A 21,734-nucleotide genomic window follows, 5' to 3' on the forward strand; every position below is an offset into this window, starting at 1 on the left:
AGTTTCTGAGATTCCCAGACAAAGTTCTGACAGTGACAGTTATTTTTAGCAGATGAATCTCATGAAACAATCCCATATAAAATTGCACTAGATAAGATCAGAAGCAATTACCATAGGGCATTATTCTCCCTCTCTTTTTCTCACTGCAGTTAAAACATCATAGTCTCTGGTTTTCATTCACCCTGTTCCAGAGTAATGAATATTATTATGCCAGTCAGGAGAGACCAAGGTGGTGGTAAGAATATTTTCTGTCATTTTGTGGAGATTTCACTGTTAAGCAAGAAAAGGTTTTTCTCATTTTCCTTCAGCTCTTCTGAAGAGGTCCTGGGGCCTGCCCCCAAATGCCATCATTTCTCAGCCATCTGTCTTGCAGGTCTGTACCTCCACAGTGACCTACAGCTTGCCCGTCTGGAATTGCACAAATGTGATGAATATTTATAGGGGTTGTTGCTTCTCCTACTGCTGCCTTCTTGCTATTGGAAAGTATGTTTGGGTAAACTCTTGCCCTGTTCTTTACATTTTATTAGAATAAAACCTTTATTAGAATAAACCAGACCAGGTTGGAAGAGACCTTCAAGATCATCGTGTCCAACCCATCAACCAATCCAACCCACCCAAACAGCTAACCCATGGCACCAAGCACCCCATCAAGTCTCCTCCTGAACACCTTCAATGACGGCGACTCCACCACCTCCCTGGGCAGCCCATTCCATAGCGCAATCACTCTTTCTGTATAGAACTTCTTTGACTCAGGCTGAATTGCAGCTCACAGTGAAGCACACCTGGAGTCCCATCAAGGTTTCCATGGGCTGTGTATGCTCTAGAGGATATTGGTTTTTAACAAAGACATTTCCAGATTGCTGGAATTAGGAAAAAGCTTTTCTAGACTCCCCAAACCACGATCATTATTTTCTAGACTTGGAATACCTCTGACAAAGCCTCCTGTACCAGCTGTTATTTAGGATTGGGTTTTTTGAGATCTCTCTCTCTGCTGTGGAAAGTTTAATGCTTTTCCTCAGCTCTTGAGTATTGTCTTTCAGATTGGGATCTCTAAAAGTAATTCAGAGAGTTGGCAACTTAGACCTGACAAGAGTCTTGGGCCACTTGTCCTAGGCTGTTCTCTGATCCTGTTTCTCATGTATCTATTTGTCTGAGCTGCTCACCTTTATCTTGCTATGTTCAGAGCTCACTCTTGTTTCCTTCATCACTACAGAGTGCATCTTCAGGAGCAGAAGAGGCATTTAACAAACCTGGCACTGAAAGCCCAAGGTTCTTCTGGCTTCTCTTTCTTGGTGCTGGATTGCCAAACAAAAATACAATGGACTCTCTGTAAATATAATTAAACACAAAGTTGCTGCTTCTTCCTCTGTCAGACTCGGTCTGATTGCACACTCAAATCCTGCTCAAAAACATTTCCTAGCTTTCCATTTTCAGGATTTTCGATGCTGCCACAATGTGACAGGTGACAGAAGGAGATCACACACAGCAGCTGCATCCTACTGGTGGTTAAATGGGCACATGAATGTTTTCCCTAAGGAGGACCCCACATTGCTAACTTGGATGGCCTTACTGCCATACTAAGATGCACTGTTTGCCATCACAGTCAAGGGACAGGGAGATTACACCACACTGTACTTCAACTTTCACTTCTGAACTGCTGAAGAATTTGGGAGACATAGGGAAGGGATGAGATTTTTTTTAATCCCTTCTTTCCTTCCCTTGTCTCCCCCTCCTTCCCCTGTCTGTCTCCCCTTCCTTCCCCTGTCTCCCCCTCCTTCCCCTGTCTGTCTCCCCCTCCTTCCCCTGTCTGTCTCCCCCTCCTTCCCCTGTCTGTCTCCCCTTCCTTCCCCTGTCTGTCTCCCCTTCCTTCCCTTGTCTTCCTTCTTCACCATGATGCCTTTTGCCCCATCTTCTCATGCACAGATCAATGGCATACCCTCTGCAGTGTTTAAGGGAAGGGGGATGTGGTCCTAGGAGCTGACAGTCTCCTTTCACAGCTTCTTTTTTAATGTGAAAGTTAATTGGAAAATAAACATAGACCAACTTCTTACCAGGATGTAGCTTCAGAGTGGCTGTAACTAGTTCAGTGCAGTGACTGCTTCTATGCATCTATGTAGTGAGACTGCTTTTGCCAGCAAGCCTCACGCTTGAGGAGCACAGATATGTTTCTTGCTTAAAAATAAACAGAAAACCAACCAGAAAAGTAAGTCTGAAAATCTTTTACATTCATATGTGCACTATCTGTACTTCTCTTTTAGATGAGCAAGCTTTGGTATATTGGTTTTCACCTTCCCTGATGAATGTGAAAGGTACTACGTCCTCCTATAAACCTTGTCCCCTGTGTGTCCACTGTGGTGGTCTGATATTACAGCACAGGCATTGGGAGTAGTTGGGTTTGCTTTTAGATGGTTCTGAACTTCTGAAAAGCATTAGAGCTGACTTAGGGAGAGCCTGGTGGAATTAGAGGGGCTGGCTTTCACTGTGCAAATTATTCCTCCTGCCATGCTAGCACCAGAAGTTTATCTTTTAATATAAAATTGCTCAAAATAGATCAAATTTCTACTTAAATTTTTATCCAAGCTATCCCAAAATAATTTTATCTAAACCAAGTCTGGAGACAGTGTAAGAACAAAATATCTCTGCTTTAGCACATCGATAAGCTTCCACTTCCATTTTTGTTCCAATTAATAGAAGCTATTTGCAGTTCTGGAGCCAGAAGAAGCAATCCTTGAGCAGTAAGTTGTATTTGCCACCTGTTGCAATATTCAGAAACCATATCATGTGCTATTAAGTTCCAGGTGTAGACCTTTATCAAAGGTAGCTCAGCAAATTCCTTGTTTGAGTCCCAGGTGTGTAACAGCACACCTAGGACTCTTTGGACACAGTTAGACATTGTGGCACAGCAGGGGATGGTATAAATGTTTCATTATCTAGATTCAGCTTCAGTGGCTGGAAACCAGTGCCTAGATATATAAATAATGAAGACATTGCTACCAATAGAGCGAAGCAGCAAACTTCCCAAGTTGTTTTCTTGGTTTAAATTAATTTTCCCCTTTTTTCTTCCCCACCCTTCTTTTTCCCCTTTCCCCCCCTTCTTCTTTTTCCCCTTCCCCCCTTCTTCTTTTTCCCCTTTCCCCCCTTCTTCTTTTTCCCCTTTTCCCCTTCTTCTTTTTCCCCCTTCCCCCCTTCTTCTTTTTCCCCCTTCCCCCCTTCTTCTTTTTCCCCTTTCCCCCCTTCTTCTTCCCCTTTTCCCCCTTCTTCTTTTTCCCCTTTTCCCCCTTCTTCTTTTTCCCCTTTTCCCCCTTCTTCTTTTTCCCCTTTTCCCCCTTCTTCTTTTTCCCCTTCCCCCCCTTCTTCTTTTTCTCCTTTCCCCCCTCTTCTTCTTTTTCCCCTTTCTGTCTTGCCTGCCTCCCTTCTTCCCTCCCTCCCTTTCTTTTCTTTCTCAGTTGTTTCCTTACAGCTTTGTTTAGCTAGTGTCTTCAAGGAAGAGTATATTGATAAGTTGAGGAATCAAATGAGAAAGGCTTTGCATCTGGGTTAATATTTTCTGCGTAGATCTGCTGTGTGACAAAAAGGAATTTGTATGGCAGGTATCTGGTGCCATATCAAATATTTCCTGCACAGGAACAGCCTTTAATCAGCACGGTGTAAGTGCCTTTTTGTAGACACCTTCAGCAGATACTGGACTTGAGTGCATTCATGGAGAAGCTCAAATGTGAGAAACACTGTGCTTAAACAAGATGTATAAACAGGAGAGTATCTGCAAAGTAAAACTTCTTTGGTACGAAATATTGCAGAAATGCCTTCATTCAGGATCAAGGAGGTCTGCAGAACTGTCTGGATTTCAGGTAGCTAATTCAAGTTCAGTCAGCTGCTGTGTGTTACTGTCTGCATTAGTGAAGCAGTGTAATGCAGTTCACAAGTCCTTATGGGCTTTGATCTGCAAGAAGTAAAATACCTGTGCTGTGTAAACCAAAGGCATGCAGACATGAGTCAGTTCTGTTTGATATTGGGGATAATATACTTCCACCAAATGACTCCTTAGAATGGTTTTGTACTGAGACAACTGTAGCTCTATTCTCATTAACTAAGAATCTTAGTCCTTTAGTTTCCTATGTGTACAGGTACACCTCCCACTTACCCTTAAATGTTTACAGTAGGGCAGTGTTAATCACTGGTGTTCATGGAGCCTGGTGGGCAGTGTTAATCAGTCACTCACTAGTGTTCATGTAGCCTGGTGGGCAGTGTTAATCAGTCACTCACTAGTGTTCATGTAGCCTGGTGGGCAATGTTAGTCAATCACTCAGTGGTGTTCATGTAGCCTGGTGGGCAGTGTTAATCACTAGTGTTCATGTAGCCTGGTGGGCAGTGTTAATCACTCAGTGGTGTTCATGTAGCCTGATGGGCAGTGTTAATCACCAGTGGTGTTCATGTAGCCTGGTGGGCAGTGTTAATCACCAGTGGTGTTCCTTTAGCCTGTCCATCTTTCGGTTTCAGTGTAATTGCTACAGAACTTCAGAGTCATGACCTGGTTAATTAAGGTGATCTTGCTCTCGGGTACCTGGCCATGTGGATATGAAAGATGATATTGATTGTTGTTAACCATTTGGATTTCTTACAACCCTAGGTAGGGAATAAATATAAACTTTCCAAGAGGTTAGAATAGTTTTGCCTCTACATTGAAGCTAAGGGTTCAAATGCTTATTTTTTCCCCCCCCTCCTACTGTGTGCAATTGTTTAGTTGTCTGCATCCAGTATGAGTTCATTTTGAAGCTATAACACCATGGTTATATACGTATTTTTAAACAAATTATTTTGTGGGAACAAAATTCCTCTTAATCTGCTTTAAATTTTATCTTTTTTATCTTTTCCTGGTTTTGCTTCTTTTTGTCATGGACACCCCTGGGAGAAGCCAAAGAAAAAATTCATTATGGTGGTCTGGGTCATTTGGGAAGAGCATAACTCTTTACATTCCTATCAGTGTTTTCTTTTGTAGTAGAATGTGAGGACCAGCTCAGTTGAGAACCAGACACCAATCTCAAGTGAAGTGCTCATTAAAAATGGCTTTAAAAGTTATCTTTTCAAGAGCAAATGCTTTATTACTATGGACAATGTTGTAAAGAGATTTTCGTTATTATTCTTCTTCTTTTCCCCCAGTAGTCTGTTTCTGGACTTCTTCCAGATGAATGTGATTATTTTTGTTAGATAGCAAAGATGGTGTATTTACCTTAGCTCTGAAATAAAGTATGAAAGTATGCTCTTTCAGCACTAGACTTCTGTAATGTTATAGTGCCCAGAGCTCAACAAAACACCATAGGTGCCTTTTGTATGGTGGATAGGAGTTCAGTTCTTTTATTGTCATAAATGTTCATTTCAAGTTCAAGTAATAATGAGCCCAAGCCCATCAGGCTTTTCTTTTTCATGTAACTTTTGCCTTTCATTAATGTTATTTTTGTTAATCTTTTGTTCTCATTTTTGGTACAATACCACCAGCACAGATTATCAGGGTATTATTGAGGGAAAACCTTGTAAAATCAACCATGTTAATCTTTTTAGTACAGATAAGAAGAGATGATCCTTGTTTTCAGTGGTTTTTAAATAGGTTTGTCTACTGGTTACCATTCAGATGATGATGTGAGGTTCTGTCAGCTGAAGCCTCCTGCAGAGCATAGGTGACACCCTGACCCAAGAGGGCTGTGACCTATCAGGGTTCTTTAATGAGAAAGATCCAGGCCTTAGCACAAATGTGGAGGTTTGGGCTCTGTGGAGTGCATCTGTGAAGGGTATGTCCCTCAGAAGTTATTCTGAGTCGGAAGCTTCATAAACCTTCTGGAATCAGCCACTGCTTCAGATCTTTGTGGTATCTTTGTCCAAAACATTCCTAAATAAATAAGATAGAGAAGCAAGGATTGGGTTTGAAAGCATGCAGTGTCTAAGCCCAGTGGTCCTGGTGGACAGCAGGATGCTCATGAGCTAGCAATGTGCCCTTGTGGCCAAGAAAGCCAGTGGCATCTTGGGGTGTATTAGAAGGGCTGTGGTCAGTAGGTTGAGAGAGGTTCTCCTCTCCCTCTACTCTGCCCTGGTGAGGCTGCATCTGGAATATTGTGTCCAGTTCTAGGGCCCTTTAGTTCAAGTAGGACCTCAGAGAACTGATTGAAAGAGTCCAGTGCAGAGCCACAAAGATGATGAGGGGAGTGGAACGTCTTCCTACTGAGAGACAGAGAAGAGGACCCTGGGTAGTGACCTCATTCATGGTTATAAATATGTGAGGGGTGAGACAGGCTCTGCTCAGGGATGTGCAATGAGAGGACAAGGGGCAAGGAGACAAGCTGGAACATGTGGTGGGTTGAAGTTCCCCCCCCAACATAAACTTTGCCAGACTAACTCAGTAAGAAGCAAATGAAGCTGTATTTACAAGGAAAATCTGCACTCTAGGATGGAATGCAATGAATGTGTACACAATACACAGGAGTCACAATATTACACAGATATTTACAATTAGCAAACAACACAAAACTGCTCCTGGTCAGAGACCAGAGAAGCTGTTCCACTGCCTCCCCTCCCCCTGTCCCAAAAGAGAGAGGAGGGGAGAGAGAAGCAGTGGTTAGATTTAGCCAAGGCCAGCCAGAAGCAGGTTATCTCTCCTGAGCGAAGCAAGACAGCCACAGAAGAGCAAAGGAAGGAATTGTTATGGTACAGCTCCTCTTATTCAGCTATTGCCCAATGAATTTGTTTAGAACAATCTTTTGTTCTCCTTTTTACACCCCCAGTAGTGATTTATTCATATTTTGCTACTTTTCTGTTTGAAATCTGTAGCTGAATTTTAAAGGCACAGCCTAAAACCACCACAGAACAGAAGGAAAAACTCTCTCTGTGAGGGTGCCAGAGCCCTGGAGCAGGCTGCCCAGAGAGGTTGTGCAGTCTCCTTCCCTGAAGACATTCAAAACCCACCTGGATGCACTCCTGTGTGACCTGCTCAAGGCTGTCAGGGAGTTGGACTGGATGATCTTTTGAGGTCTCTTCCAATCCCTAACATTCTGTGATACAATTTCCCTTTTATCTGAGAGTATCACATGGGCTCAGTCTTTGAGAGGTTTATCTCTGTGGCAGTTAAATTGAAGGTGGAACAACTTTGCCTTTGCACACATGAGTTGTAGCAGGGGACTCCTCCATCTTTCAGAATCTGTTTTCCACAACTGAAAATGTTTAACTAACCTTTTGAAACACTCTCAGTCTTCTCTGTGTCCTGCAAAATAGGCTGGAATTTCAGTTCTAGGATCCACGATGGTAAACATCTTTGTAAGCTCACTTGTGGTTATCCATTACATAAAACCAGAAGGTAGTCTACTGGCACACTCTGATGTCACTCCAAGTGTGTCACTGCATCTAGTGTTGTAAATGTAAAATACATAGCTCAAAACCCATCAAGAGACTACATAACAACTACAGCTATTACATTACAACTACCTGAGGGGGGGTTGTAGCCAGGTGGGGGTTGGTTGGTCTCTTCTCCCAGGGAACCAGCACCAGAACACGAGGACACAGTCTCAAGGTGTGCCAGGGGAGGTTTAGACTGGATGTTAGGAAGAAGGTCTTCACAGAAAGAGAGATTGGCCATTGGGATGTGCTGCCCAGGGAGGTGGTGGAGTCACCATCACTGGAGGTGTTTAGGAGGAGACTTGATGTGGTGCTGGGTGCCATGGGTTAGTTGATTAGATGGTGTTGGATGATAGGTTGGACTCGATCTCAAAGGTTTCTTCCAACCTGGCTAATTCTATTCTATGCTGTTCTATTCTATTCTGTTCTGTTCTGTTCTATTCTGTTCTATTCTATTCTATTCTACTCAACTTTGTCAATGCTTCCATCACATTTGAATTAGAATTCCAAACATTTGACTTCTTCGTACTGGCAGATGAAGTAAAAAAAGAGTGAGCTTTCAAATTATGGACTAAAATTCTGTAAGGATATTTTTAATCAGTTAACACCCAAACCACTTTGTTGGTTCCAATGTGGAACCTGAAAGTTGCTGCTACTCATTGTTCTCATAATATGAGGTGTGCAAGAGAAATATAAGGAATTTTTTGTTGGTTTTTTTTTGGGTCAAAGTTTGTAACACAGTTTTTTATTACACCTTTCCAAAGCCTTTTGCTGCTTGTGTTCGTCTAATGTTGCTGACAGGATGCACGACCAAAGCCCACTAGAGGGAGCAGGAATATTTTGTTAAGGCATTGCCGAGTCAGTGTTTGAGATGGTCTCTGTTCCTACTTCGTATCCTGCTGTAGGAAAAGTGTGTCATGATGCTATGTCCTTTATGGCACATTCAAATCTGCACGTTGTATAGGTGGTGTAGGTAAAGGTTTGATCACATCCCAGATCCTGTTTGCTATGTGAGGCTGTAAGTAAAGGTTTGATCACATCCCAGGTGCTGTTTGCTGTGTGAGGCTGTAGGTAAAGGTTTGATCACATCCCAGATCCTGTTTGCTGTGTGAGGCTGTAGGTAAAGGTTTGATCACATCCCAGATGCTGTTTGCTGTGTGAGGCTGTAGGTAAAGGTTTGATCATATCCCAGATCCTGTTTGCTGTGTGAGGCTGTAGGTAAAGGTTTGATCACATCCCAGATGCTGTTTGCTGTGTGAGGCTGTAAGTAAAGGTTTGATCACATCCCAGATGCTGTTTGCTGTGTGAGGCTGTTATTTGAGGTAGAGCATGCCACCACCTTCACATAACAAGTAGGGAAGAAAAGGGTGGCTTCATCAGACCACTCTTGTCTCTTTCAGTGGAGTTAAATGTGGGCTAGGTCTGGCCCAGAACTGAGAAGGAAAACACACATAACTTCACATCCTGAGAAGATAAAAAAGTCTTTCATACCCCCTCCCTCCCACCTTGTGTCAGGATTTAATCTCACTGAAAGTGCCTCTTTAAGAAGTTTTCTGAAGCCTCAAACTTCCCCAAACTCATTTATATAGGCTGCATGTGGTGCTCCCACAAACCCTGACTTGCTTCACTCAGATCTGTCTGCAGTGTACGATGCAAAAGTGAAGGGGCAGAAGCTGTGTGGAGACAACAAGAATCAGATGCTGGTTTATCATGATAAATGGATAAAAGCTGCCAGCTGTGAGCACATCTATTTAAAAGCACTTCCTAGCAAGCCCCCCCTGCTTTGCTAGGCAGACTGCATGCCATTTTTAAGGCACAGGCATGGTTTCCAGAACATACTCTAAGAAAGCCTTTTATTCTGATGGGAGCTTCAAATCCTGATGCAAAGTTTGTCAGGACTGAATTATCTTTAGGTGATATTCTTTGAGGGGTCTGCTGGCCAGTAGCTACACACTGAAATGACAGTCTGGGTGCTTTTTTGGAGAGACATCACCAGCAGATTCAGATATTGGTATTCTTCAAGACCTTCCTGTTCTTACTTCATCTGTAGCCTCATATTATGACTTCTGAAGGACATGAAGGACTTAAGGTATGAGACTTTGCATTCTTCCACTTTTTTACTGTCAGTTCACATACACATAATGTGTATAGGAGAAGTTTTACCACCACCTATTTATCTTTCCCTGCAAGAGGAAAGGATGCAAATGAACAGCAAAGCAGGAAGTTAAGCTGTAGGTACAATTATCTGAGTGACCTAAGTCGTGCATATTTTGTGGCAGGCAGTCACTCTCACTAGTGACACACATCTGCTAGTTCACACTAGCAGCGAGGGGAAGCATTCACCTAGCTACCTAACAGGCAGTTGAGGTAGCAGAAGGGCTTTGCATGTGTGGAATTGTAGATATTATAAAGGAAGAAACAATTATGGAAGTGCAGAGAGTTGCTACTGCATCTAAAGTAGAAATGGAGGCAATTAACCAGATGTGTTTCTTAGCAAAGGACATTCGGCCCTAGAATTAAACAAAAAAAGAAAGAGCTTTGTTTCATTATCCATCATTTCCCTTTTCCTGCAGTAAAACATGGACTTTTCTCTTTAGCATATTGCTAAGTGATGTGTACCTGACTCTGTTAGCTATCACCAACACTGTTGCCTTTTGACTCTTATTCTCCTCTTCTGTTAAAATTCATGGGCCTGGCATGAATAAACCTTTATTAGAATAAACCAAACCAGGTTGGAAGAGACCTTCAAGATCATCGTGTCCAACCCATCAACCAATCCAACCCACCCAAACAGCTAACCCATGGCACCAAGCACCCCGTCAAGTCTCCTTCTGAACACCTTCAATGACGGCGACTCCACCACCTCCCCGGGCAACCCGTTCCATAGCGCAATCACTCTTTCTGTATAGAACTTCTTCCTAACATCCAACCTGAACCTCCCCTGGCGCAGCTTGAGACTGTGTCCTCTTGTTCTGGTACTGGGTACTGGTACTGTGACGTGCATGTCACAGTTTTTAACCTGAAATGTTCTTACTGTTCTGCCAGGGTTAAGAGTGGCATGAGATGTGTGGCTGTTGTAAGCATGCTGTTCATGGTAGGTCTCCTGCCTAGATGGCAGATTGTAGCTATCCAGGTTGATGGAGGTGATTTTCCTACCTTTCCCCACAGTCATGTGTGCTACCTCCTGTGCCATATGCAGTTCTGAGCACCTCAATGTACAAAGGACATCAAGCTGTTAGAGTGTGTTCAGAGAAGGTGAAAGGTCTCAAGGGCAAGACTTAAAAGGAGCAGCTGAGGTCCCTTGGCTTGCTCAGCTAGGAGAGCAAGAGGCTCAGAGGTGACCTCACTGTGGTTATAGCTTCCTCAAGGGAGGCAGCAGAGGGGGAGATGCTGATCTCTCTAGCCATAGGACTCAAGGAAGTGGAGCAAAGTTGTGCTAGGAGGGAGTTCAGATTGGGTTTTAGGAAAAGTCCTTTACTGAGAGGGTGTTTGGGCACTGGAACAGGCTCCCCAGGGAAGCAGTTGTGACATCAGTTTTGTGAGAGATCAAGGAGCATCTGGATGCTTAGTCATGGGGTTTAGTTTTAGGTAGTCCTGCAAGGAGCAGGGAGTTGGACATCATGGTCAGTATAGGTCCTTTCCAACTCAAGGTGTTCTGTGACTCTACATATTTTCTTCATGTCTGAGCTTGGGGCTTGCAGTGAGAGCTGTGCTGCTGTGGCTACACAGAGGCTAGGCAGCAAGTTTATGTTAAGCTGAAGGAGCATGCTGGTTTTCAGCGTAGCAGTAACCACAGGACAAGCATCCCCATTCTTCTATTACTGTTACATTTCACTGCAGTTGGGTCTTTAATTCTTCTGAGACAGTTTCAGGGATGAGTGATGACTCAGATGATGTGGAGTGAGGCAGTTTAGTGTCCTCTGCACACAGACCCCAGGTTTATTGTGGTCCTGTTGCTTTCTCTCTCGTGTTGATGTTATTGTGTCTGGTAGTACTAAACAATCTGTGACAAATTAGTGCCATTCATCTTCACAGAGTTCACAAAGCTCAGCTAATGAATATGCTGTGGTTGATCAGCTGTTTTTTAATAGCTGTGACATTAGTGCAGAACTTTGAACACAAAGCAGCATCAATAATGTCCAATTGAGCCTTTCAGGCAGTGAAAGTCTCAAATAATAGCAGAATATTGGAATATTTTTACCAGTGCCGTTGAGGGTAAAGCTCTTTGTGAAATAAAACCACCTGGAGCTGTCCTTTGTTTGATTGCTGTGGTGCAAATCTAACAGAACAGACTGCTTTGCCCAAATTCATCATTGTGAAACCACTTAAGAAAATAAGAAAATGCTGTAATTAAGTAATTAAAACTTAGTATTTTCAGGCTTCCTGGATTCATAGAAACTGTTAGTGTCAGTCATTTTTCTAGCAAACTGTTGAAAAGTTATCAATCCTAGTGCCTATATTACCTCACTCCAGCCATAACTATCTGTATTTTGCCCCAAAGTATTTTAACTGCCCTCTGAGCAACCTCATCTAGTGGAGGATGTCCCTGCTCCCTGCAAGGGGGGTGGGCTAGATGGCCTTTGGAGGTCCCTTCCAACTCAAATCATTTTATGATTCTGTGATTCTTCCATCACAAATTTTTAGTCCATCAGCAGAGTCGATCTAACAACAGTCTCTACAGACAGAGGGGCATCAAGGCAACAAATAGGCAAAATTAGCTGCACTGAGGAGTTGAAGGAATTCATTTACATGCAGAGGGAAGTAGGAATTAGTGTAGCAGTTAACTATAACTTCTTTGCAGAAGATGAGATGATTCAAGAGCACCTAGAAATTACTGGTTGAAGTGAAACAATGAGGATTAACTGAATAATGATATAGAGGGAAAAGCCACAAGCAACTTCCTAGCTGAGCTCCTCCAGCATTAGCACTTGGGAAGATCTTTGGTAATTTGGCACAGAGGGCAAGAATTAATTACATTGGTGACACCAAGCTGGGTACTTATCAATGCAGGGGAGCAATGGCATATCATATAACAAAGAAACAGATCACCTTGTGAACTCCAGTAGTAACCATGAGTGAGGTTTTGTAGCACTAAATGTAAAATCAAGAATTTAAGGACAAATAAGAATTTTTATCCTGAACTACAGGGCAGGGACTCCTGTGTGGCTCAGTCCTGCTCAACAACTCTGAACTCTCCTTTCCATAGCAGGATAGCTGTGTCCAGGCTGCTTATTAGGAGCAGTTCTTGCTCCATGCTGTTCTGCACTGTGTGCTGACATTGCCTGGGAGATGCTGGCTGGCAAAGACCTAACTGTGCCAGGAAGCAGAGGAATTAGCAGGCACTCATGGGCCATCCCCTGACCCTGTGATGTGGTTATGTCTTGCTGGTACAGGCATGGTCAGGAAGAGCAAAATTATGTGGTCTTGAAAAATGAAAGCAGAAAGAGTATGTGATTGGTCTCCATAAAACCATCAGGCAACAAAGACAGAGGAGAGAAAGGAGCTATTTAAATGACAACAGTGATACAAGAACAAATAGCTTGGAATAAATGAGCACTGGAAATGAAAAGCCATTCTTTCCAGGGCCTGGAAAAGCAGTGTGAGAGGCTGTTTGCTTGTTTGGTTTGTTCCTAGTTAATTTTAGGATGGAAACTTGTTAAATTTAAGAAGTTGTTATATAAAAAACCATAATGCTGTTGCCAGAAGCTGCAGGCAACTGGAACCAGCACTCAAGGTGTCCTCCTATCCAGTATTCTCATGGAGTGAGCTTAAGCTTGCTGAGGAAAGTGACAGCAAATGCATGCTGCAAATCTGAAGCTGTGGTAAAGGTCTATCCTGGTCAGCTTGTGTGTTCTCAATAGGTAGTTATGCAGCTTTCCAGTGCTCAAGTCTGACCTTTTGGAACCATATTGTAGATTCTGTTCACTTATGGCAGGTTTATTTCATGCCACAATCTATCACATTTATTTAATGAGACCTTGTGGCCCTGTGGAGTACTGTGTGGGCTTAGAAGCTCCCCTTTAGAAGCTACACAGCTGTTACTTGCTGGGATGTAACACTCACCAGTGTGTACTGTGTCCAGACTGCAGCTGATTCCACATCAGCCATTTCCTCAGTGGAAGTCTTTACTACATCTAGTGTGAATTGTAACTTCCATGACTGCAGGGAGGAAGCTGACTCATGTTCCTGAGCGCCAGCGCTGATTTGGCAGTGACTATTTCAACTCATCCTAGATGGAGAGTAGAAGTACACCTCCTTTGAAGAAGCTTCCTTGGTAATTCATGAAGCTGTTTCACATCTGTGACAGATTCCATCTAAACATAAGGAGGAACAACTTTCAGGCTGGCAGAGCACTGGAACCGTGGTGGTGGACTTTCTGCCTCTGGAAAAAGTCAAAACAAGGCTGGATGCTGTCCTGGTCAGCCTGCTTTGGCAGGGGGGTTGGACAAGGTGATCTCCAGGGCTCCCTTCCATCCCCTACCATTCTGTGATTCTCTGATGTTGTGAATAATCACATAAAAATGAAGAAGTCCCAAATGAGTTAGAACTTGTTTGTTCTGTGTATGGAATTACTGTTCGTGATTGGAAGGCCCATGGAAAACCTGAGGTGAATCTGTCTCATCCAAATTCAGGATATTTCTCTTCAGCATTGTAAGTCTTTAAAAAGAAAGACAAATGGGATGAAGACTTCATGTGAAAATGTCAGGCTAGATACTGGGTTAATTTGGAAGGAATTTCAGCAATTCTTATCCTAGGCACCAGGTGGTGTTTCAGCCTTTGGTACTGAAATGCACATCTCCCCACAGTGTCAAGAGCACTTCAGATCCTATTTTTAAACTGGTACTTAAATAATAGAGATACTGACTAGCAGCATTCTTGCCCATTCCCCCCCACCCCCCTTTTCAAATTGGCAGTGTTCATGCTGAGAAGAATTGACACCCACAAACTGCAACGCTGGTGGTGGTGTACAGAATGTGTTCCTGACAGCTGAGCTCCTCAGTGGTGCTCAGGAGATTGGAAAATGAGGGTAGCAGGTAGTATGCATCTGCTCCAGAGTGCAGACTTCTGATAGAAGTGATTAGCTCTTTTCAAAGGAGTGCTTCAGAAGGGAAGCTTCTGTCCTTTGCAGGTATGTCACAGTGTATGTGTTAAGCCTGTGATCCACTCGTGCAGCCTCCCTCCCCCTTCTCTGCTGTGCTGCTGTCACATTAAATGCTCTGTCCTGGTGGGGACTTGGCAGGGGCAGAGCAGCTCTGCATGTGTAGGAGCTGCTGAGCTCTCTGTTACAGGCACCTGAGGGCAGAAGGAGAAATCCTGTCCAAGAATATGTCACCTTCCCATCTGTGCTCTTGTAACACTACCTTACAGGAATGTTTGCCTTTTAATGGAGAGGTCTGCATTGCAATTTCCCAGTGTGTATTGAATTGCAAGCACGCTTCTACATGCTTTGGTAAGATGCAGAAGTTTAGCCCTGTACTAATCCAGGGTTTGAATTTCCTGATGCTCACTGAAAGCAGGTAAAGTTCTGTGTGTGACAGTTGCCAGTCTGCTCACTGTGGGTCATTGTTCGAAACTGAAATTGTAACTGCTTGTGTCAAGACTAGAGGAGTCTACAAGGTGCAAAATACAAGGTTCTGCACCTAGGTTGGGGCAACCCTTGGTATCAGTCCAAGCTGGGGGATGATGAAAGCAGCCCTGCAGAAGAGGCCTTGGGGAAGCTGGTGGATGAGAAGCTGGTGGGATGTAAGCCAGCAGTGTGCACTTGCAGCCCAGAAGGCCAATGGCAGCCTGGGCTGCATCAAGAGAAGTGTGGCCAGCAGGTTGAGAGAGGGGATCCTGCCACCCTTCTCATACCTGGACTACTGTGTCTAGCTCTTGAGCCTCCCAACACAAGAGAGATAAGGACCTGTTGGAGTGGGTCATGAGGAGTGCCACAAAGATAATCAGAGGGCTGGAGCACCACTCCTCTGAAGCCAGGCTGAAAGAATTGGAGCTATTCAGCCTGGAGAGGAGAAGGCTTCATGGGGACCTTATAGCTACATGGCAACATCTGAAGGGGACCCAGAAGAAGGCTGGGGAAGGACTGTTTAGAAGGGTCTGTGGTGATAGGACAAGGAGCAGTGGTTTGAAACTGGAGCAGGGTAGATTTAGGTTGGACATCAGGAAGAAGTAATTTACAATGAGAGTGGTGAAATGTGCTGCCCAGGGATGTGGTTGAGGTTAGCATCTACTAACAGAAGGTAAAATAGCACACAGAAAGTTACAGATCCTGTACCATAAACATCAGACTCAGTCTAAAAGGGGAATCTTGCTGAGGGTAAGAGAGAGTCTATGGGCTTTCTCCTAGGGGCTTCTGCTGACCCTGGTCCTCTTCCTTCTGCTCTTGAAGAGTGCCTTACTCTTTAGGGTGACTGCTGTGTCTTTGCCGGGCTGACTATAACTTTATGTACTTTACAGGGACATTTGTATCAGTTTGGCTGTTTTGTTAGATTTCTGTTAAATCTGTCTTCTCTCCTTTCCCTGATCCCCCTTTTCTTCTGGCAGGTGTAGAACTGGGTGATAGAACAACCCCTATACTTTAGCCCTGGATATGGGATCAATGTAGACAGTCCTGTACTGCAAAGCCTTTGGAAAGGTGCATCGTGGTGATTAAATTAGAGTTAAAACTGAAGGCTGAGTGTAGGCATTCAAAGAATATATAGCAAAAATAGTATAACTCTGTCTGTGAAATAAGACAAAAATGGATAAAGGAGAGAAGAGCTGAATTAAGGCTACAGAAAAATAAAGATTAAGGAGCAAAGGCTAAAACTTGAGCTGAATTAATGCTATCTACAGTACAGAGCTGAAGGTAACACAATAACCAGTTTGTGCCACCGTGTTAATAACTGGCCTGTTGTATCTGATCCATCAGATCCTGATTTATTCTTACACAGCAGAAGAACTGAATGTGAAATGAACTCACATTCTCAGCCTCACCCACCTTACATATTGTTCTGCTCTGTTTATAAAGTGGCTTTAATTTCACAGTAGCTTGGAAAATCAAGTCACTTCTGGAAGTCACCTCCTGCTGGTAAATGTAAGATACAGAATTAAATCAGCAAAGCATTCCAGAGAACTATAAAATGACTTCTTTGCAACAGCAGAGAATCTATTCCAAAGTTCTTTACTACTGGATTCAGTGTGCAAGGAATTGTTTTTTTAATTCCTTTTTAAATTACCTTTTAAATGTATGTATGTATTTATTTCCCCCCTAGCACTGCACCCTTCTCAGCCTGTCAGCCTCATTTGCAGATCTCACACTCACTGCTGTCTGTATGCCTGTTATTTTTCACTTGTATTGTATTTTACCCTGGAGAAGAGGAGGCTCAGGGGAGACCTTCTTGCTGTCTACAACTACCTGAAGGGAGGTTGTAGCCAGGTGGGGGTTGGTCTCTTCTCCCAGGCAAGAAGCACCAGAACAACAGGACACAGTCTCAAGCTGTGCCAAGGGAGGTTTAGGCTGGATGTTAGGAAGAAATTCATCACAGAGAGATTGGCCATTGGGATGTGCTGCCCAGGGAGGTGGTGGAGTCACCATCACTGGAAGTGTTTAAAGAGCCTGGATGAGGCACTTGGTGCCATGGTTTAGTTGATTAGATGGTGTTGGGTGATAGGTTGGACTGGATGATCTTAATGGCTTTTTCCAACCTGGTTAATTCTGTATTCTATCCTGTAAACAGTGAAGCCAAAGCAGGAAAACAACTTTTGTATGTTTTTCTACAGCACTTTCCTCCAAGGCTGCACAGGCTGGGGCTGAACTCTTGTTCGTTCCTAACGGAATGAATTAAAGCATGATTCTTTCTCCCCTTGGAGATCGATGTACACTTGAGGAAAGCTTTCTGTTTAGTGTTTGCAAACTAACAGATTTCCCCCCCCCCCCCCTTTTCATTCTGTCTGAACAGGTGATGTGGGTATGTAACTTGTGCCGAAAACAACAAGAAATCCTCACCAAATCAGGAGCTTGGTTTTATAACAGTGGATCAAGCGCGCCACAGCAGCCTGACCAGGAAGGTGGTAGAGGTCTGCGGAACGAGGAAGCCCCCCAAGAGAAAAAAGCAAAGCTGCAGGAGCATTCACAGTACCAAGGACCTCCAGGTGATGTATCCACACAAGCTTTGGACAAAAACAGACCTCAAGGGCTCACAAGACAAGACTCGATTAAGAATGGCTCAGGAGTAAAGCATCCAGTCCCAAGCGATGCAACGTCAGACAGGTAAGGAAGCTGTGATCTGCTGCGCTGATGGGACTGATTTTATCTCACTGTCACTCTGTTGTCTATGAAATATGTCCTGGGCTTTTTGAGCCAGTCCTAAGCAGCAGCTGGGGAGTCTCCTACTGCATTCAGATGGGCATGGACGGTGTGGGGTCTTTCATTCCTGCTCGTTATGAAAACCCCAAACCCAACATGGCAAATGGCAGCTGCAGTGTGACAGCTTGCCCCTGTGCTGGCAACTTTGTTGAGTCATGCTCACTGTGCTCTGCAGAATGCTACCAGATTTCTTTTCTGGCCATTAACTTTAGAGCAGAATCTTAGTAGTTAAAAAGAAGGCTCAAAAAACACCCCCCACCCCACCCCCCCCCCCCCCAAAGGCAGGTTAATGAAGCTGGTGGCTGTTCAGAATATTGGATTAAATGCTCTGGTGATGTGTGCAGTAGGTGCTGTTGAAGATGGGGAAATCTCAGTTTCTTGCTGTTAGTTATTGCTATCAGTATGAAAACTTTTCCTCACTGGTTTGTCTTTGTGTTGCTTGGCCCTGGTTGAAAGGGTGGCTGCTTCAACAGTAGTGGATTAGGACCCAGCTTAGCCAGCGGCTGGAGCTGGAACCTCCTTTCTTTTCTCTTCATGTGATTGTACCAAAAAGGCACCAGAAGGCTTTCAGCTTTTGTGGCTGTTTCACTGGAACACAACAGTAGAAATGGTTTCATTGAATAAATGTAATGAGTTTTGTTTTGTTTTTCCCAAACCAGACTAGAATAGGACTTTAAATAGGGTTGGGAGGGAAAGAAGAGGGCAGTCTTGCTTGCATGTTTCCATGGCAATGATACCCTCTCTCCCCAGAGACCTCCACCTGCCTTGGAACTTGGCAGCCAGAGCAGTGTACTCTGGCAGCCTTCCTCTGCTGCCCAGAGATGACCTCGTTACAATATTTATTCCACAAGCTTGAAACAAGTTAGACAGCTATAATATCTTTTCTAGCTAGTATAATTAGAATTCTTTTCCTTTCCCCTCACCTCTTGTATTCTACCATATTTTATTTGCTATTTTTGGTCTTATTTGAGAGCAGATTGAATGTAATTAATCTAACCCTTTTTGTTTAATTTATTCTGCCTGTTGCCCTTTGGGTTGATTTCAGCTGATGTTCAGTAGTTAGAGGCTCTGAGTGCTCCTCCATTATGTGTGTGGTCTTCCAGAAACACAGCTGGCAGCTTTAACTTGATGCTAAGGAGCAGGTTCTTCTGGTTCTTCCCCCCCACCCCCCTGTTATTGTTCCAGGAAAATAGAATCACAGAGTAGTTTGGATTGGAAGGGATCTCTAAAGGTCGTCTGGTCCAAGCCCCTGCAGTCAGCAGGGACATCCTCCACTGGATCAGGTTGCTCAGAGCCTTGTTAAGCCTGACTTTGAATATCACCAGGGATAGGGCCTCAACTACCTCCCTGGACAACCTGTTCCAGTGTTCCACCACCCTCATGGTGCAGAACTTGTTCCTAACATCCAATCACAATCTACTCTTTTCTAGTTTCAAACCACTGCCTCCCATCCTGTCACTACAGACCTTTGTAAACAGTCCCTCTGCAGCCTTCTTGTAGTCCCCTTCAGGTATTGGAAGGCTGCAATTAGCCTTCTCTTCTCCAGGCTGAACACCCCCAGCTCCCTCAGCCTGTCCTTGTAGCAGAGCTGCTCCATGCCCCCAGTCATCTTCATGGCCCTCTTTGGGACCTGCCCCATCAGGTCCATGTCCTTCCTGTGTTGAGGGCTCCAGGGCTGGATGTGGTACTCCAGGTGAGGTCTCACCAGAGCAGAGTAGCAGAATCCCCTCTCTCCATCTGCTGACCATGCTTCTTTTGATGCAGCTGAGGATGCCATTGGCCTTCTGGGCTGCAAGTGCTCACTGTTGGCTCAAGTCCAGCTTCTTTTCCACCAGAAGTTCCAAGTCCTTTTCCAGCCAATTCCTTATCCACTGAACAGTCTGCCCATCAAATCCATCTCTCTCTACTTAGCAAGTGGGATTTTGTGGGGGCCTTGCAGAAGTCCAGAGAGATGACTCCCACAGGATGTCCCTTGTCCTCTGATCTAGTCACTGCACCATAGAAGGCTACTAGGTTCATCAGGCAGGATTTGCCCTTAGTGAAGCCCTGTTGGCTGTCTCTGACACAGTGTTAGATTACTTTCAGTGACCATTGTAATTTGATGTGAATTTGTTTGAGGTGAAACCAGTTTAATTTGTTTATTGCACTGAGATTTTACGCTGAGGGCAATTGTGAAGTAACCACAGCCTTGTGAGCAGCCTGGCTGCTGATGCAGTGTGACACTGGACTCCCTGAAAACTACCAAAAGACACGAATCAAAGAAATACAGAAGATTACCCTATGTAATCCATAGACTCTGAAGGTCCACTCTGAGGTCTGCTGTGCAGATGGTAGATTTATGGCTGCATGCACTGCAGCTCTTTGATTTCCACTCTCCAGTTTTGTGTTAATTCTGGATTGTACCAAAGGGTCCTTTTATTTTGATTGAAACCCTGCATGTACTCTGTTGTTCCCAAGACTGATGCTGCACATCATTCATATATGTGGTGCTGTCTTCCTAGGTGCAAAATTGTTTCACCAGACATGTTTGCTGTTTGTTTGCTTGCTTTCCCCAGTCATTTTGTAGCAGGCAACCAGCTTGTGAAATCATTGCTTTCTTAATTCCAAAGCCTGTGCCAGAGCAAATGTTTGCAATGTCCTATTAAAATGTGTACAACATCCTAATAAGGCTCCTTGTTCCCCAGCTTTTATTAGTGCTGATGCACATTTTATGTGTAATTCTGTTTGCCTGAACTGTTCTTAGGTCTTTAGGTGGTGGTGCTGTGCTTGAGTGGTAGAAAGAATTGTTTTTCTTGCTTTTGGTGGGATCCATTGTGAGAGCCATTGCAGTTCCTCTCCCCACGTGCATTCAGTGCTTCAAGAACAAGAGGACACAGTCTCAGGCTGCGCCAGGGGAAGTTCAGGCTGGAGGTCATGAAGAAGTTCTACACAGAGAGAGTGATTGCCCATTGGAATGGGCTGCCCGGGGAGGTGGTGGAGTCGCTGTCACTGGAGGTGTTCAGGGGGAGAATTGACAGGGTGCTTGGTGCCATGGATTAGTTGATTGGGTGGTGTTGGATGATAGGTTGGACGCGATGATCTTGAAGGTCTCTTTCAACCCGGTTTATTCTATTCTATTCTAAATTGCAAATCTTCTGCGGCTTTATTGCTTCACAAAGCTCTTTTCTACATATGTGGCACCTCAGAATCGTTTGTAGGCAATAGCTCTCCTGAAGTAGGAAACAGCCCATGCATCTTCCCAGTGCAAGGTTGTGATGAGAGAACTCTCTAGTCTAACGCCTGCCTCGAATGCTGCTGCATAGTAGAGGTAGATCAGAGGATATTAGGGATTGGAAGGGACCTCTGGAGATCATCAAGTCCAAGCCCTGTGCCAGAGCAGGACCACAGAATCTAGTGCAGGTCTCACAGGCTGTGAGTGAGGAAGTGTTTTGGTGGTTTCTTTGCTGTGCTCTGTGGTGGTGGTGGGTGGGTTGGTTGCTTTGTCTCTCTGATGCGTCCAAAATGCTTTCCCAAATTCAGCAATGCTAACTTTGGCTTTACAATAGCTATTTGTCGTGCGTCCTACTAGTGTAAGAAAAGCTGCCCTAGAGAGTATTTTTCATGGGCTCTGATGTGAAAATAGAAGCTAAAATACTGTGAGGAAGTTAGTTTTCATATTTCATGAGTCAGTTTGTTGTTGCTGCATCTGTCAGGAGGTGAGCTATGTCAGCAACGGAATTGGTTCTTGGTATCTACAGAGATCTTGCAGATCATGATTTAAAGCAAGACTAATGAATAAAGCTGCCTGAACGCTTTTCAGATTAACTGTAAGGATATGAGATTAAATCATATAAACCAGAATGAAAACAACAAATAGAGAGGGTGAGCAGCTGTGGAGTTGCACAACAGCAGTATTTATTTTCCAAGCCAGTAGACACAGATAAAGTATATCCTCCTTCCTACTCCCCTCCCTTCTCCTTTCAATGATACTTATGTATTTTGGGGCTCATTTTCCCTCATCCCTTTTATC

At 44.0% G+C, this 21,734-nt stretch overlaps 1 protein-coding gene across 42 annotated transcripts in view; it reads left to right on the top strand.

Annotated features, from left to right (window-relative positions):
• The window catches only part of RIMS2 (regulating synaptic membrane exocytosis 2), a 378,604-nt gene that overhangs the window by 73,886 nt on the left and 282,984 nt on the right, over positions 1-21,734 (top strand). For all 42 annotated transcript variants that reach the window (XM_068161226.1, XM_068161227.1, XM_068161209.1 and 39 more), the window contains one exon: positions 17,319-17,629. In XM_068161226.1, the coding sequence (XP_068017327.1) occupies positions 17,319-17,629 (311 nt within the window). The remainder of the gene's footprint in view (positions 1-17,318; positions 17,630-21,734) is intronic.

The sequence above is a fragment of the Melanerpes formicivorus genome, unplaced genomic scaffold, assembly GCF_026170545.1.
Source record: "Melanerpes formicivorus ecotype bairdi unplaced genomic scaffold, bMelFor1.0.p_v2 SCAF_56, whole genome shotgun sequence".
Lineage (NCBI taxonomy): Eukaryota > Metazoa > Chordata > Aves > Piciformes > Picidae > Melanerpes > Melanerpes formicivorus.